The 18,736-nt window shown below is 42.8% G+C and overlaps 1 protein-coding gene across 1 annotated transcript in view; it reads right to left on the reverse strand.

Moving 5' to 3' along the window:
- Positions 1-18,736, reverse strand: part of LOC130114377 (neural-cadherin-like) — a 157,464-nt gene that overhangs the window by 58,803 nt on the left and 79,925 nt on the right. The window contains exons 13-20 of the mRNA XM_056282241.1: positions 17,954-18,203; positions 14,891-15,018; positions 14,260-14,446; positions 8,624-8,767; positions 6,810-7,093; positions 2,884-4,492; positions 2,030-2,123; positions 11-195 (exon numbers count right to left, since the gene is read on the reverse strand). Coding sequence (XP_056138216.1) covers positions 11-195; positions 2,030-2,123; positions 2,884-4,492; positions 6,810-7,093; positions 8,624-8,767; positions 14,260-14,446; positions 14,891-15,018; positions 17,954-18,203 — 2,881 coding nt within the window. The remainder of the gene's footprint in view (positions 1-10; positions 196-2,029; positions 2,124-2,883; positions 4,493-6,809; positions 7,094-8,623; positions 8,768-14,259; positions 14,447-14,890; positions 15,019-17,953; positions 18,204-18,736) is intronic.

The raw sequence follows: 18,736 nt of genomic DNA on the forward strand, positions 1-18,736 counted from the left end.
GCAGCTGTACCAGTTAAACGCAGGGAGGCGGATGACAGGATGGCCTTTTCCTCCAGCTCTTTGACATGAACTCTGATCTCTGACATCACATCAGGCCACACTCCATCTGACACCACCACTTTCAACCAGTAGCTTCCGGCCGGGGTGTTCTTTTGAATGGTCAATTCTCCAGAGGTGTGGTTCAGACTGAAGTATCTGTGGAGGGGAGAATTCGTAAATGGCAGTTGGCCGCTTAAACAAAGCGTGAACGAAAGGAAGAAACCCCCCTCCCCCCCTACAAACCAATGTTCTGTCTCTTGAGTGTCTGTCTGAAGAAAATGTACCTGACAGATGGCAGACAGACAAGGAGAGAACCGGTCAGGGCTACCAGAGTTTACTCAAAACACCAAGTGAATGAGAATTAATTTTCAAAAACAGAGAGAAAAGAAGAGAAGAAGTGCCAAGGGGGGGGGGCAATTTCTATAGCCCCAATAAAATGGGTTGATAGTTGTCATAGTAACTGTCAGAGTTTGTTACATGAATAAAACAAATATGCAATTGGTATTTCTAATCTGATCTTGAGTTTCTGAATACTGAGCAGCTAACGGCTGTTTCCCGCACGCACATTACACACGAATTCTGAGAGTTCTTGGTTTTTGAATTTGATTGCGGTCTTCAAATTGCTGATGACAGCTGACTGCTATGACTGAAGCTGCCTTGGGATAGCTCCACGTTTTAGCTGCGAGGGAACTGGATCCAAAACTAGGAGAAATGCCTCTAAACCATTCTTGCTATGGAGCAATAAACTGCAAGAGAACTATATAGTCCAATATCTTCATCTGGCTATGAGACCAGAGCAATTGGATGTTCATATCCTCTTGATTTAACACGGTCAATACTGGTAGTTCTACTAATATATATATAAATATATATAGTTTTATTGAGCACTTTTCCTGTCGTTGAGTGTTTCTTTTAACAAAGTTATATATATATATATATATATATATATATATATATATATATATATCAGAGGTATACTATGTGCTAAGAGTTTCACCTTAATTTAACTATTTCACAAATGTTGCAAATAGGTCCGAGGATATCCTGGGAGGATAAACTGGGAGGATGAACTAATCTACTCATTTCCGTTTCGGTTTATTGTCGTCCCCTGTGCTTAACTCAAAGTACTTTTTTCCGGGGATAGGGGTGGGGGGTGTCTCATATAACACCTCAGCTATAGCATAAGCTAATCACATCCCTTATAAACATTCAGGCTTGAATGAACCTTCCTCAAGGACAGACTTGTACTGTAAAATATGCCAGAGGAGCAGCCAGCTCAGCACAGATATGTGGGGTAGTTACTGGCATGGCGGCCCCCTTAGTGGCAGAATACAGTGATTGTATAAGAAGGTAAGCACTTTAGGTACTGCTATGTAATTATTCATGCATAAATAGTCCTTAAAGCAAAGATCAGTTGTCCAGCCTGAAAAAAAAAAAAACTGAACTAAGTGTGTATGTACTGTATGCACTCAGTAATATGTGCACTACTGCCCACTGAGGGCTCTCAGACACTAGACGCTGGTTACCACCAGGCTACATCCCTGAAGCAAGCACATTTTTGCCTTTCCTTCTGTTTGCTGATGAAATGCAGTTGTCAATATGTGCTTTACGCTCTACTTCCTTCTAAATTGACACGGGATAAATTAATTTACAGTGCTTTTTTTTCCTCTTGCTGGTGCTATGCTATGATTCCAATACATTATGCAAAAATGATTTTCCTCTGTTCGCTTGGTTGAGACAGGGTGTGTGCAGTGTGTTTTAAGGGCCAAGGCGTGTGAAGGCCTGGAGGTGACAGGACAAGAGATCAATTCTCTGTTTGTTTTGACTTACAATCCCTTGTTTGCCAGTGCCAGACTGGAGCAGTGGGTGGGGAGTATGTGGATTGGGTGGAGTGACTGAGTGTGTGTATGTGTGTGTGTGTGTGTATGTATGCTGGAGGTAGGTCTCTAGTTCAATCATATTAAGGATGCGTAACACTGAGAGCTCCTACTTGGCTGCACTTGTTTCCAAGGTGTAGGTCTTGTTGTCCCAATCATCAGGATCCGGGGCATACACCTTTCCTAACACTGCAGTAGCCATCCTTCCTATTCAAGGTAAACACACACACACACACACACACACACACACACACACACACACACACACACACACACACACACACACATACACACCATACATTGAATCTGTCTGGAAAGAATCTGCTGATAACAACATTTATCGTTTTGTCCCTCTCTTCTCCTTATCTCACACACTCGTTCTGTTCTACTTATTATGCTCATAACTGGGGAGCCACATAGCTGGAATGAACTGCCTCTCAGCGCTCCACTTCAGAGAGCGTGGGGCTTAAGGAAGTGGGGCTATCTCTGTATGGATTATGTTATTATCGACCTGCAGTGCCAGAGAACTGCAGCTGGGTAAACAATGGAGTCACGTCACTCCTGTTTTCCACAATTATCTAAACTGCTGTGGAACTGAGGATGTGATTACAAACCTACGCACCTAACCAGTTTATTCTGGGGTGGAAAAAAAAACAAACAAGATGACAATTTTGATAACTGTAATGTGATGTTCAGATGAGCTTTAGACAGATGTTCAAGAGACCCTGCTAAGGTTCCTTGAGAAATAATTTTATTTTATTTTTTTTACCGAACACTGCCATGGTGAGGAAGGAGGAGTGCAATAATGAATTCAACACATATCGCACAGGTTTAGGTGTAAAATAGTTTCCCTTACAGCTCTAGCCTCTCACATCAACCCATCACTCACACTCTTCCTACAGAACAACACCCTGTAGTAAAACTACATGGCAAGAGGAAGAAAAAGAACTGAGAGGGAGTGACTCACCCTTGCGACTATGCACATACACATCCTTCTCCCCTGCCTGATGGGCGTTATCATTTTGGTCACCGATGGTGATGGTGAGCGTGTTTGTGACTGTCATTGGTGGTTGGCCGCTGTCACTCATAATCACCGGCAGGTAGAACTCCCTTTGCCTCTCCCTGTCAAACCTCCGCAGTGCTGTGAGTGTGGCAGAGCCATTCCCGTGGTCCTGCAGGTGGAAGTCAGGCGTGTAGAGCGGCGACAGGGAGAGAGAGAAAGGAGGCCCATGATCCGGGGAGTCTCTGTCCACAACCTGCAGCAGTGATGAGGTGCGGTTGAGCCAGACCACTTGAGGTGCGGGGCTGTTTTCCCACACAACGGGAGTGTAGGTAGCCTCGAGCTCTGGACCATTGTCATTCATGTCAAGCAGTGGCAAGTGTATCGTGGCACTGCCAGTCAAAGCTGGGGTACCCTGGTCAGTTGCTATGACAACCAGCTCATACACAGGCACCGTCTCCCTGTCCAGGGGGCCAGCGACCATGACCGCACCAGCTCTGCTGACTGTGAAATGGCCATAGGGGTCAGACTCAGGTGAGATGCTGTACAAAACATCACTATTCAGCCCTGAGTCGGCGTCGCTAGCCACAACCTGAATAACAGTGGTTCCCACAGCCACATCCTCAGGGAGAGGAGAAAGCCCGTAGGAGCTGGGAGTGAACACAGGAGCATTATCGTTCTCGTCCTCCACTAGAACCAGACAGTGGATGAAGTTGAAAGAGTCAGAGTCTTCCACTTTGATCGTGAGGTTAAATCGCTGCTCTCCTGGTTTCTCATAGTCCAGTTTCTTCTTAAGCCTCAGGGTGCCACTCTGCTCCATCCGGTGGCTCACCATGTAAAACCTCTGCTCAGGGTCTCCTGCCACCACAGTGAACGCCAGTTGCCCATAGGTGCCGGTGTCGGGATCGACAGCACTCAGATCCAGGATGTGAGTGTCTAGACCACTGCTCTCAGAGACACGAGCCCCACACCAGTCCTCTTTAAACTTTGGCCTGTGGTCATTGATGTCTGTTACCACTATAGTGGCAGTTGCTGTGCCTGTCATGCCCCCACCATCCTGGGCCTCTACCACGAGATGGTGGCTCTCTACTGCCTCCCGGTCCAGACCCTCTGCTGCTACAGATATTGTGCCAGTGCTGGAGTCAATGGCAAAAATGTCAACGTCATGTGTGTTGTGGGCATTCTCAACTATCCGGTAGGTAAGGATGGCATTCTGACCCACCGCCGCATCATCCAGGTCAATCGCTGTCATTTCCATTACAAATGTTCCAGGGGGAGAATTTTCTGCCACACTGCTGTGGCAGTTGTCAGGTGAGCAGGAGAAGGTTGGTGCGTTGTCGTTAATGTCCCATACACTGATGATGACGTCTGTGAAGCCAGTGAGTCCTTCTCCTTCCTCATCTGTCGCCATGACAACAAAGCGCCAAACTGCACGATCCTCGCGATCCAGGGTCCGCTGGGCATACATCTCCCCTGTAATATCATTGATCATGAAGTGAGACTCCGCCCCCTGACCATGAATAGAGTATCGTATGGCCCCCTGGTCTGCATCTTTGTCTGGATCGTTGGCTGTAACCTGGAGAGATAAAAAACAAAATTAAAATGTTCCACAGATGCTAGCTACAGCCATACTTAATTCGAAGTAATACATGGACATCATTACTCTTAAAACAAACTGAGCCAAAATTATTACTCTAAATTGAGATCTACGACACGTGCAAATTAGAAGAGGGACACTTTCAAATCTTTTTTTTTTTTTTTTTGGTTCTGCCTTTTGTTGTATAGTTTTTGGTCTTCGACTGGTACTCTAAACTTTATAAGAAGTACATTCAACTGGACCAGAACTTGTCTGTATCTGGCTGCTTGGAATCCATCTTGAACTTTCCAAAGAATGGACAAATAGCACTGATGCTGGGAATGGTTGCAGCTAAAAAAAATGTAAAAAATTTTTTTGAAGGCTTGGAAATCTTCTTCATCAAGCTGTCTTCAAAAATGGTTTAGTGAAATTGTATCAATTATCTGCAAGGACATTTTTCTTAGTGAATCCAACACAATAACATTTGGCAAGATCTGGGGTTAGTTCCTAGATCACTTGGAAAGGACTTGGTCCCTTAGTCACTACAGTATCTATTAGATTGTAACATGGCAATATTGTAAGGTTATATTGCATTGTATTATGTAGAATTTGTATAGTAAATGGTTGTGTGTGTGTGTGTGTGTGTGTGTGTGTGTATATATATATATATATATATATATATATATATATATATATATATATATAGTGATTGGGTGTATATACAGTATAATGCATCATTATGTGTGTGTTTGTATATGCATTAGTATATATGCAAATGGGTATATAGTATTTGTATGTGTACATGTATATTCTGTATACTATGCCGTTATTGATGTATATATACACTATACTGTATGTATGCATGTGCAGCTGTGAATACATTTATATGTACTATATACTCTGCTAAAACTGACCTAGTCAAAACCTTGTATTGATCTGTCAGTTACCTGTTAGCCCTTTTTTGTTGTTTGTTTATTCTGTAATTTTGTTTTCTTTCATTTTTGGTTATCTACTTGTCTGTTGTTGTTTTTGTCAAATGTCTGTATTACATGATTGGAAAATTGCAAATTGAAAAAAAAAAACTCACAGATATCCACACACCACCACCCCTAAAATCATAGATGCTGCTAGTCTCTGTTCAGCAGTCAAGACATATTTTCCCTGCCTATTAAAGATTTCAGGCAACCCATTAAGCAGCTCAGTGAGGCTTTTTTTTCTGGCCACTGAACTAACTATATAATAAATGGAATGTATTTTGTATTTTTTGCTCCCATAATACATTTCAGTGTGTTTCAGTAGGGCATTTTTCTCATTTTAGTTTTGCGGGCTGTTGTTGCTCTTCTGGAAGAGTTCCACCACTCCTGATATTTCCCTCTAAATGCCGGTGAGACTCCGTCCCCACACCAAATCCATCGCTCTGGCATTGTTACTGCCTTAAGCCTTCTTAAGACAGGGAAAAGCCTGGCACACTTTTAAAAAGAAAGTACAAATCTGTTATCATACAGGTTGTTATAATGGCGCAACGATGATGCTGTTTTGTAACGAAAGAGTAACTCTGCAGTGTCCTCTGCGACCGACTCAATATGTTAGTTACTGAGAAAACAGAAGCAAGTTGCAGATTCAATATCAAGCTAAAGTTAGTTAAAGGATAATTCTGTTTCTTTTACAACCTGGATCTTATTTTTGTAGTTTTTGCCATCGTGCATATTGGTTATGATATCATCAGGTTGGGGGAAAAAATTGAATTACCCCCCCCCCTTTTTCTCCCCAGTTGTATCTGGCCAATTAGCCCACTCTTTCCGAGCCGTACCAGTTGCTGCTCCACCACCCTCTGCCGATCTGGGGAGGGCTGCAGACTACCACATGCCTCCTCCGATACATGTCGAGTCGCCAGCCGCTTCTTTTTACCTGACAGTGAGGAGTTTCGCCAGGGGGACGTAGCGCGTGGGAGGATCACGCTATTCCCCCCCAGTTCCCCCTCCACCCCGAACAGGCCCCCCAACCAACCAGAGGAGGTGCTAGTGCAGTGACCAGGACACATACCTACATCTGGCTTCCCCCCTGCAGGCATGGCCGATTGTGTCTCTAGGGACACCCAACCAAGTTTGAGGTAACATGGGGATTCGACCCAGTGATCCCCATGTTGGTAGGCAATGGAACAGACCACTACTCTACTAGACGCCTGGAATTATCCTTTAAAGCAAAAGCTGAGACATTGGCACTCTATAAAATAATTCTCAAATTGAAGTCAAAGATCTCTAAACAATTCTGGAAATATCTGGGTTTGCAAAAAAACAAAAGTAGCACAGATGTTTACCTGTAGTACAAACACAGGTGACCCATCCAGCTCCTCTGTGACTGAGCCATAATACTCATTCATAGAGAACACTGGGGTCTCATCATTCTTGTTAACCACGTTGACTACCACAGCAGCATAGTCCTCCCACTTCCCATCTGACGCCAGGACAAGAAGTTTGTATCTTTTCTGTCGCTCGTAGTCCAACGGTTGAGCAATAAAGATAGTGCCCACCTCCGGCTCCATGTCAAAAACGCCGCCTGTGTTGCCAGACATGATCTGGTAGCGCAGCTTGGCATTGGCCCCTGGGACAGCAATAAAGACACGCATGATCAGTAATGAGAAGTTATAGGGTCTTAATTCTGCAAAACCAATTCGCCTTTTAGGGATAATAAAATTAATGTAAAGTGAAACTTTAAGCGGAGAGAAAATCTGGGGAAAGTAGTAACTTTTTTTTTTTTTTACATCTTAGCTAGCAATGGCATCACTGCAATTCCAAATTCCTAGCGTTGGTTGCTGTTATTTTGGGGAGAGCCTTTTAGGCTACTGACCTTTCGGGGTCGTTTAATGGGTGCCGTCTTCAGCTAGTCTCCTTAGATTACAACCTGCAGCTATGTACTACCACAAGGGCATTAAAACCTCTGTTCTTCAAGGATTTCTGTGTTATTGGGTTTTGATGTTTTCCCTCACTTATTTTATTATTATTGCTCAATTAAATGGAAACGCGGGGCCTTATCTTACTGGCCTTAATCAGACACTAATTAAAGAGTAAGTGAAAAAAAGAGTGAAAAGCGCCATGCATGCGATAGTGTCCTTTGGGGGGTGATTCTGAGGCCTGAGAGAGGGTGTCTAGCAAATGAGGAAGTCAATATCTTAACTTATTTGCCACGTCTCCATGGAGACCATCCAACCCAGTGGGTTATCACTGGGATAGATAAGATAATCTCCTGGAATATAAAGTCCTTCTTCCAATCAGTTTGTTGGGTTAAAGTAGCTTCAAACCCATGTTAATGCACTAATCTGTACTTTTAACACACCCTAAAACACAAAGTGCTCCCTGTCTCCCTCAGGGGTCCGACAGGCTTACAGCAGTCAAGCCTAGGGTACATAAACAAGACAGATCGAGTTTACTCTCTCAAGCAGACATGCTAGTATTGTAACTTTAATGTTGGAGGCTGGTGTATTTCCACAGCTATTCATCATTAACACTGCAGCATGGCATAAGCCGCACCCCCACTCACCATAAATACTTGATTAACAGCCCCAAACATGCCCGGTAAAAGGATTTTAGGCCCCTGCTGTAGGAAAGATGAACAACCGCTGTATTACTCAAATCAAATCCCACCCACCTACTGTGTAGGCGCATGTTAGTCTTTTTGGAACATATGTGCCGTGTGCATTACCGGGCCATCCAATGACAACATCTAAATCCAATGACAACATCTAAATCTTGCAAGCTGAATTAAGCTAAGCATGAGTTCAGCAAATTCAGTCCAGACTGCGAAGGACTGCTCGGAGAGTGCCATTTTTTTCCATACTTTAACTAAATGCATGCAGTTTTGCAGACAGGTGCCTACTCGGCACATGACACAGCCCAGGAAAATTGAAATGATTGATTGATAGAAATTTATTCTAGTGTCATTCCGAGGAGGAAAGTGTGCTGAATATGGAATACAATATCTGGATACTGCAGACTGAGAGTGGCCCATAATACTTTTCTATTGGTTCTGGCTGACCAGCTTCTTTAACCTTTTACCTCACCAGGAACCAGTGTGAAAAGAATTTACTTGGGATTTTACCGTTTCCTCCCCTCCATCTGCTTCCCTTAAGCATACCTTCATCTTCATCATTAGCACTAACAGTGGCAACTGTCAGGCCCACATCTGCATCCTCATCAACGCCGACTTCATATAGCCGCTGAGCGAAGAGCGGTTTGTTGTCATTGACGTCGCTGATGAAAACTCGTACATATGCTGTGTCTGCAAGAATGACAGTGGTAGGAGATTTTTAAATGGCACAGCATAAAACAGCAGACCTACACATGCACACACGCTCATTCTCCAATCTGTTTATAAATCCTTAATTTCATTGTCACCATTTTGTAAGACGAGGCACTTTACCCCAAGCAATATGCCCCAATGACATGGAAATCAGACATAAAAATTATTCATAACGATGAATTGTAAAATTACATAAATTATTCATTTTGGTAAGAGTTTATTGTTTTAGTAGGGGGAAGTGTTGTCATTGCGATGAACAGCAGTAATTGGGCTAAACCTCTTCAAAAATTTGCTTTTCATAGAGGATTAAAAAAAACTTTACACTGGCAAGGCTAAATATTCATAAGTTGACAAGTGTTTACGTCTTATCTGTGCCCTCCTCATTACGCTGTTTATTTCCTTAGTTGGAATAAGTAAATTATCGCCTCACGAAACACATGGATGACATATTAATTTAAGGCTGAGGGGTAGGGGCTGAAATGTATCTCCGTTTTCTCCTCTTTCCTTCCTTTCTTTCTTTCCTGGGCTGTCCCAGGGGAGAAGCAGAGAGACAGGTAATGTTTGCAGAAAAGATGAGCCCTTCTGGATATGGGCGATAGGTAGCATAAGACACAGCTAAGGCTCATTGCAAATGCAAAGCAGCCAAGACATCTCTGGAGAGGAGACTTTGTTTTTCATAAACATCACCCCTTACCCCCGATACCTCCCTCGCAAACATTTGCCTAGGCCCACATCTCGAGTGCAAACATCTTATTGCATCACAGAAACACAGGTTTTTACGAAGTGTGTGAGAGTGGTGTGATTGATGGAGTTGTTCCTTGTCTGATGCTGGGGTCTAAGGACAGGATGTTGTGTTGCTGTAAAGCCCCCTGAGGCAAATTTGTAATTTGTGATATTGGGCTATACAAATAAAATTAACTTAAGACTGCTGAAATGACACAATGAGACCATGATAACCACACACAGGATCATCTTGGTTGAATACTGAGTAATAGTTTATAATTAGTTTATTTGCTGATGATTTATTACTCTATTTAAGTAATGTAAACACTTCCATTCCACATGTAATTGAAATTATGACAGAATTTCGAAGCTGTCAGGTAAGAAAATGAATGTAGGAAAAACAGAATGAATGGTAATAGACAAAAGAATAAATAATTCGGAAAATTGAAAACAATTTAAAATGCAAACAAGGAATATTAAATACCTCGGTTGCTATATTGGTGCAGATAAGTTACAGCTGTATAAAGACAATTTTCTTCCATTAAAGGACCAGTATGTAGGATTTAGGGGATCTATTGGCAGAAATGGAATATAATATTCATAACTGTTTTCATTAGTGTGTAAGTCACCTGAAACTACGTATCATTGTGTTTTCGTTAGCTTAGAATGAGCCCTTTATATCTACATAGGGAGCAGGTCCTCTTCCATGGAGCCCGCCATGTTCTACAGTAGTCCACAAAGGACAACCCAAAAACTGCCTACAGAGAGGACCTTTCACATTTCTCCGTTCAAGCGGCAGCTTATATTTGGTGCCGCTGGCACGAATGCACTGGTTGGAAAATGAAAAGCAAATGTATCTTCCTCAATGCGGCTGTAGATGACGACGTAGCAGTAGCTACTGGCATCCGAAGGCAACCGCAGGTTGTATTACATGCTTGGAGTTGGGGGGGGGGTGTATTGTAGGGGTATTCAGTTAGGTTGCAATCTGCATCATCACCGCTACATGCCGCTAAATACCACACACTGGTCCTTTAAAAACATTGAGAGGTGGTCTGATTTGAAGATTAATTAAATAGGTAGAATAAACCTTTAAGATGATGTAGCTGCTGAAATTTCTATACATATTTCAGACTATATACCGCATCAAAATCATTTTTCAAAGAAGTGAATTCACTTTTAACTTCGTTTATTTGGTCTAACAAAGCTCACAGATTAAGGAGAAAATGACTGAATTGTCACTGAGAGGAGGGAGGCCGAAACATCCTCAATTTGCAGCTTTATCATAACGCAGCTCAAGGTTGTATATTGACCATATCATTAATAGTACAAACACTGAACTGTAGGTAGATATTGAAAATAGTTTACTTCTAGCTCTTTTCTCCAAGCAAAAAGTTAAAACAGTAAATTTTGCAATTAATAGTACTTGTAACATTAAATGCTTGAAATTATTTAAAAAAAAATACTAGGTCAACAAATTGAAATCCCCAAACATATACAAAATTTGAAATAACCCATCAATAACTATTCAAAACACCAAACAAACTACAATGGGAGACGCGGATAAACTGGAATTCAGAAATTATCAGACATTATAAACCATAGCTCGGTACTTTCATTTCAGGAACAAAAGAATAAATATAGGCTAAAATACATAGAATTGTTCAAGTGTATACAATTGGAAAAACTGGATAACAGAAAACTTTGAACTCGGAAATAGAGTTTAAACTGAGATGGGGGAAATTCCAAATAAAAGGGATAAAAAGAGACGATTAGCAGGTGCTGAATACAATATTCTTACCAAAGCGGAGGGCAATGAAGAATTGCTACAAAATATAACAAACGAAATAAAGATCTTGGTAAAGCAGATGCCAAAAAAAAAATGGAAGGGATGTCTTGATGCATGCTCAATAATTCATCCATCCATTTGAACTGCTTATCTTGCTCTCAGGGATGCTGGAGCCTATCCCAGCAGTCATTGGGCGGCGAGACACCCTGGCCCGGCCACCAGGCCATCACACACACACACACACACACACCTAGGAGCAATTTAGTATGGCCGATTCGCCTGCCTATATGTCTTTGGACTGTGAGAGGAAACCGGAGCACCCGGAGGAAACCCATGCAGACACGAGGAGAACATGCAAACTCCACACAGGGGACAACCCCCAAGGTTGGACTACCCTGGGGCTCGAACCCAGAACCTTCTTGCTGCGAGGCGACCGCACTAACCACTGCGCCCCCGTGCCTGCTCAGTAATCCAGGTTTGAAAATCAAAGAAGGTTGAATCAGTTCATCTGGATACAACGTTTATGGACAGATACGTTTCATCACTCAACTAAGTGACCTCTTCAGTCTCAGATAGGTAGGTATCCCCAGGTATCCCCACCCTTATAAACTATACAGTTGCATAACGACCGAAACCAACGACCAGTTTCATATGCAAATATAGGCCTGACCATTAACTATAGTTACAATGGCCATGTGTACTATTCACAGAGGATTTGGGAATAGTTGCAATCACAGCATTGTAAGTGACAGATGTACTCTTAGCCCCCCCCCCGGTTCAGGGATGGTCGTTCCCTCTTCACATAGATGGCCTCCTTTGCCCCTATTCCACTACCTGGTACTGGCTCAACTCGACTCGACGACTGTCGTTTTCCATTACCGTAACAGTGCCCCCTCAGTGTAGCTGGTCTGCATTGATTTTGGTACTCACTCCAGTTTTTTTAGGAATCTCCACAAAGGTGGTACTAGAAAAATAGCAACAGTTACCAAAATGCCGGTACTTTCCAGTAATGGAAAACGAAAAAGTCGAGTCGAGCCGGTAACATGTAGTGGGAAAAGGGGCATTTGACTCCCCGTTCAAACCAGTGTTCCTCCCTATTAAGGATGTGCACATCCTCATCCTTGAAAGATGTGGCCACTGGCCTGTCAATAAATGCTGTATCCAGATGAACTTACTCAACCTTCTTTGAATGGAAGGAATGTTTACAACTCACATATGAAATTACCACTACTGAAAACGCACGTTTAATTTAGTATAAATTAATGACTAAAATGTACTATATTAGAGACAAAATTCGTAGGTTTGACACCAGATAGATGTTTAAAATGTGGTCATGACTCCCTCATACGTGCCTTTTGGTAGCTATTGTGAGAAAATGAGAAAGAATTGGGAGAACACTTAAAGATGCATTTCAAGAATTTGTAATTGTAAAGTTGCATGTTCACCAAAGATTTGTCTCTTTCAAAATGTTGGGAAAATAAGATACCCAACTGGATAGCAAAAGGTTTTGCATCATTCATATATAGGCTCAGGCATCCCCGTGACACTGAGAGCGGGATAAGCGGTTTGGATAATGGATGGATAGTTTATAAGAAGCCAGTATTGCAAAACTGGAAAAATAAAGATGCACCTACACTTCAGAAATGGAAAACATTAATAAAATACTATTTGAGTATTGAAAGGAAAATGTCAGAGGACCGCAAAGAAGAGAAATAATTTCACAAGATCTGGAGCCCAATTTACGGAGCAGAGCCGTAAAATCACCCAGCATTCATACATTTTAAAGGAACCCTTAGTTTCGTCTTTATTTTGTCCTGTTTTGTCGTGTGTGTGTGTGTGTGTGTGTGTGTGTGTGTGTATGTGTGAGATTACTATGTACATCTTTGTGTGGGTGGGGATGGGATATTACCAGTGTTGACAACCGTATGTGACTGTATGGTACTTGTGGATGAGTAACTAAAACAAAAATTTCTTGAAGAAATTACATTTATGTAAAACATCGAATTATTGAATGTATTGTATTCAGACCCTCACTCAAAAAAAAAGAAAAAGAAAAAAATACTGAACAATAAAATTATAAGGGGGGGGGGGGGCAACAACGAGAAGTCTATGAGGAGCACGCATTGAAGTGAGAGAAGCTTTCCGGTCATGGTTGCAGCAGAAATCACATTGAGATTCAGTCTGTTCCATTGTGTAAATGAATGTAATGTAATATCAGTGAAGGCTTTTTTAAACACGGCGCACAGAGGAAGAATGCTGTAGAGCCAAGGCTTCAGTACTGCCCCGCGGGCTTCAGACAGAACAATGCTGCTTTTTATGAATGAGACATTTCAGCCGGGCCAGAAGTCACTTCAAAGTCGATCTCGACAACTCAAGATGTGTGAATTAGAATTTAAAATTAAAAAGACTTCTGTGTCTGTGAAAAAATGGTAATTTTAAACCAAACCTGAGGGAATTTGAACTTATGCTCTTTTTTTTTTACAACTCAATGGCAGGAAGCATATCCCAGACCACTGACCTTTTTATTAACACTTTTTCATGTTTCATAATTTCTGAATTTTGGGGGGATAAATGATATGGTGCAAAATAGGACTGGGCATAACTCAAATTATCATCTTTCATGATTTTATTGGGATCCAATCATGAAATCTGTTTCATGCTCTAAGCAATCATCAGCTGTCAATAAAACTACTGGAGTAGTTTTATTGATAGCTGATTGCTTAGAGCATGAAACAGGCTTGTACTGTCTCATAAAGAATTTACTTGACTAACTGGATTATATATATCTATCTATATCTCTACCTATATATATATAGATATATATATAGATATAGATATTATTCCCAGTGATTATCATGACCATAACATTTTCGCTATCGCCCCAACACTAGAACAAAATTAACATTTTGCAGAAGAAGATTTCAAGTTCGATTCGGTTATCATTATTGTTTTAAGCTCTAACCTGAGTTTGGCTGCTTGTTTTTTCCAGGTCGCGCTGACTCCAGTCCATCCTCCGACTGAACTTCCAGCAAGTAGGAGCTGCGGGCCTCGCGGTCAAAGACAGCCTCTGTGTAGATGTTTCCAAGCTTTGGGTCTATACGGAAAAGACTGTGGTCCCCACTGCTATCACTCAAGAGAGAATAAGTTATCTGTGGACCACAGGGAGCAGTAAAGATTTCAAATTACAGCCTCGTTTCACACACACCTGAGAAAATGCAAAGATGGAAACCTCTGGAGCTATACATTTCAGCAAGTCTTCACTGGATTCATCAATTCTGTCTCCTTAATGTAGCCAAAACTATATCAATATGTTGTCCCACTGATCTCATTACAGGCAGCCACATATGCTGCTATGATAGCACCGTTCCCAAAACCACCACCTCAACACTATGACAACTCTGAGAAGCCTGCTCCCTGAGAAGAGTGATGACACGTTCTCTTTAACTTAAGATGGATGGGTTTGCAAGGATTCCCTCACTCATCTGCAATCCCACGGTGGTATGCAGATGAGCTCACAAGTGAGCCAAAGTTGTGTAGTTTTACCTTTTCTTTTTTTTTTTTAACTGAAGCGGAACTCATAGATTGTCACAAACCTCTCCGTTAAGACCCAAGTCCTTGTCAAAAGCAGACACTTGAAGAACTGAGGTCCCTATCTGGGCTCCCTCTGTCACTGAGGCCTCATAGATGGAGGAGGTGAAAAATGGCACGTTGTCATTGACATCTTAGAGGAGAGATGATGAGGAGATAAAGAAGAAATCAGGAATGAACCGTTTTTCCCCATCTGGAAGCTCATCAATGTTACAAAACAGATGATACCATTTCAGCTGCAAGTATATTTACAGTGTATTAAAGGGAAAATTCACTGATTTTAAACCTTATCTCTGTCTGTCTGTGACAGGGATAGCACACAAAAAACACCTGCGGTTGTTCCCAATCGTTTTTGCATCTCGGCAGTGAAACAGTTTTTTTTCCGGCTGCTGAGTGGCGTATTGTGAGAACATTTGTTAGCCGGAGAAACTACATACAGCCCAGCAGGGTTTCTGATACTTGAATCTACTATAAACACACTGTTCAACAGTGGCAAAACTACCATGTACAGATAACGCAGCTATGTTGGGGCCTGCAACAGTTTAGGACCCGCACACACGGATCCCTCTTTATCTCACCACTATTGTGTCAAAGATCTCGAGCACTGAGTCTCTACGGTATGTTCAAAAATGTGCAAAATTTTGCCTGTGCATAGTTATGGGCATGCGTACTACTGCATAGCAAAATCCACACAGAAGAGTTGGCTAGCTGGTAAAGTGTCAAGACTTCGCACAGCGAAACACCTGGAGAGTGCACCTCTGCTTTAAGTAGAACTTATTATTTATTGACTAATAATCAACATACACACTTGTGTTTTGTGTATATAAGGCCTATGTGCAGACATGAATAATGTTGTCAATGTGCGAGGGTGCCATCACCGATTATGTTTTCATCTGTGTCAAGGTATGCTGTCATCGATTATGTTTTCATCTGTTATGGTGCTCCAATATGAGATTTTGTTAAGTAGGCTAATGTATCACTATCTTGGCCTTGCTATTATGTCTCCTCTTCTACAGCACGGCGGTCTCTTTTCCTAGTAATCATTTCATTCAGGCGTCAACTTTGCAGTGTATTTCACTGTCGCTGATCATTTTAAAGCTGCTTGCTTTCACTTCTTTCTGACATGACGCTATGTTACGTCTGATTGTGATCGGCAGGTCGGGGCTTGCTTTGACCATCTTGCAATGGGGCCCGGCGCCGACTCATTACGCCTGTGCTGTTCAAAAAACACATCCTCATTCATTTGGCTAAGCTATGTTTCTTTCTTTTTTTTGTTGTTTTTAACCCCCCCCCCTTTTCTCCCCAATTGTACCCGGCCAATTACCCCACTCTTCCGAGCTGCCCCAATTGTTGCTCCACCCCCTCTGCCGATCTGGGGAGGGCTGCAGACTACCACATGCCTCCTCCAATACATGTGGAGTCACCAGCTGCTTCTTTTCGCCTGACAGTGAGGAGTTTGACCAGGGGGACGTAGCACGTGGAAGGACCACGCTATGTCCCCCAGTTCCCCCTCCCCCCCGAACAGGTGCCCCGACCGACCAAAGGAGGCGCTTGTGCAGCAACCAGGACACACATCCACATCCAGCTTCCCACCCGCAGACACGGCCAGTTGTGTCTGTAGGGACACCCGACCAAGCCAGAGGGCACACGGGGATTCGAACCGGCGACCCCCATGTTGGTAGGCAATGGAATAGACTGCTACACTACCCGGATGCCTCCAGCTAAGCTATGTTTCTAATATTGGAAAAGAATCCCACAACACTAGCGCAGAAGATTTTATGGACAACGATAAAGAGGCTTACACGCAATGCATTCTGGTGCATGTAGGCACTGTGGGAGAGTCCATGGTGAGCAGGACAACGTCGATTTCGCCGTCAATATATTATACAATGAGGACTTTATTGCTTCAATCCTCCACATTACTCATCAGTACTGATTGCAGTATGGCATTAATTAGTCTGAAAAGCCGCACGGATAAAAACCAGGCAGGTGCATGTGATACGAGTGCACAGAACAGTATACACGAGTGGAAAAGCATCCTCGCGAGGGAGCATTTCTGCTCCATGTGCACAAATGCAGTCCCACAAGCATGGGGCTGTAACGAGCGTGGGCTCTACCCTTCCTACGTGCTCGCAACAGCTCAACACTCATTTGCTCAACTCAAGTTGACTTTTGAGACTTTGGCGGCAGGGATGGAATAGAGAGTGGCTGATGTCTCCAATCCTTTGATTGGGCACTTTCAACACCCACAGTCTCCAACCTGTCTCTGACCCCTTTTTTGGCGGCAGAATCATGTGGCGTCATCTGTGGCAAACTTTAGCAAGGTGATGTTAGCTTCTCTAACTAGCTATAAGAGTATTATAGCTATAACAGAGTATCATAGTGCCTACAGTAAACAAACTCAATACATTCAAACAGTATTAAAATGGGATCTCTGAAAGACGTTAACTTAGTCTAAGACTTACTTACCTCAACATGATGGCCCCATCAAAATGGTTGTTCTCTCAGGCAACTGCCTGTCTTCGACTGTGTCAGTAATCAAACAAAACAACCAATCAAAAGGCCAGGGTTAGTATTCAAAGTGACCAATAAAAGGAGCAGAGACATCAGCCACTGTCTATTCCATCCTCGCATCCAAAGTCTCAAAGGTCAACTTGACAAGCGAGAGAGTATTCAGCAGCTACGAGCGCATAGGGAGGGTTGAGTTCATGCTCGTCACAGCCCTGTGCTCATGGGACCGTATTTGTGCATGCGAAGCAGAAATGCTCCCTTGCAAGGCTACTTTTCCGCTCATGGATACTGCTATGTGTGCTCCAAGAGCAGAAATGCTCCCTCGCGAGGATGCTTTTCTGCTCACGGATACTGTTCTATGCACTCACATCACATGCACGCACTTGGTTTTTATGTGCACGGTTTTCGAGACTAATTAATGGCTATATTGTACATACACAAAACCATTGGTGAAATCTCCCTTTAAAAAATGTTGCTATATGTGAGATATATTTGGTCAGCATTGTTTTTCTACCAAAGAACAACATTGGGCAATGACTGTATGCTACTAATTGTACCTGTGATATTGACATAAACGGTGGTGAATGCTGCAAGGGGCACGGCAGCCACATTCTGAGCCCGAACCCGGAGAGAGAAAAAGGCTGTGGTCTCGTAGTCCAGTGGCTCAGACACCAAGATGGAAGCAGAGCCATCTTCTCTGTTGGGGGAGAGGTAGAAGCGTACCGGCATGTTGGTCTCTGGGACCATGCCCTCCTCGAGGTTATAGGTCACTCTTGGATCACCCAGCTGAGAGGTGGCTTTGATTGTCTGAAAGGGAAAACAGCGTAAGTTAGAAAACTTCCTAAAGGTTAAAAGCCCGGGTTTCAGATCACAGCAGAATAAGTCAGGACTCATTTTGATAGACTGGACAGAGCAGGCTCACTGTGATATTTGAATTAAAAGGATGGTTCTGATTTATTGTCATATGGTGGTATGAGCTAGTCATTGGTAGTGTTGTTGTTGCATATACACTCACCGGCCACTTTATTAGGCACACCTGTCCAACTGCTCGTTAACGCAAATTTCTAATCAGCCAATCACATGGCAGCAACTCAATGCATTTAGGCATGTAGACATGGTCAAGACGATCTGCTGCAGTTCAAACCGAGCATCAGAATGGGGAAGAAAGGTGATTTAAGTGACTTTGAACGTGGCATGGTTGTTGGTGCCAGACGGGCTGGTCTGAGCATTTCAGAAACTGCTGATCTACTGGGATTTTCACACACAACCATCTCTAGGGTTTACAGAGAATGGTCTGAAAAAGAGAAAATATCCAGTGAGCGGCAGTTCTGTGGGCGAAA

This window comes from Lampris incognitus, chromosome 6 (assembly GCF_029633865.1).
Source record: "Lampris incognitus isolate fLamInc1 chromosome 6, fLamInc1.hap2, whole genome shotgun sequence".
NCBI classification, from domain to species: Eukaryota; Metazoa; Chordata; class Actinopteri; order Lampriformes; family Lampridae; genus Lampris; species Lampris incognitus.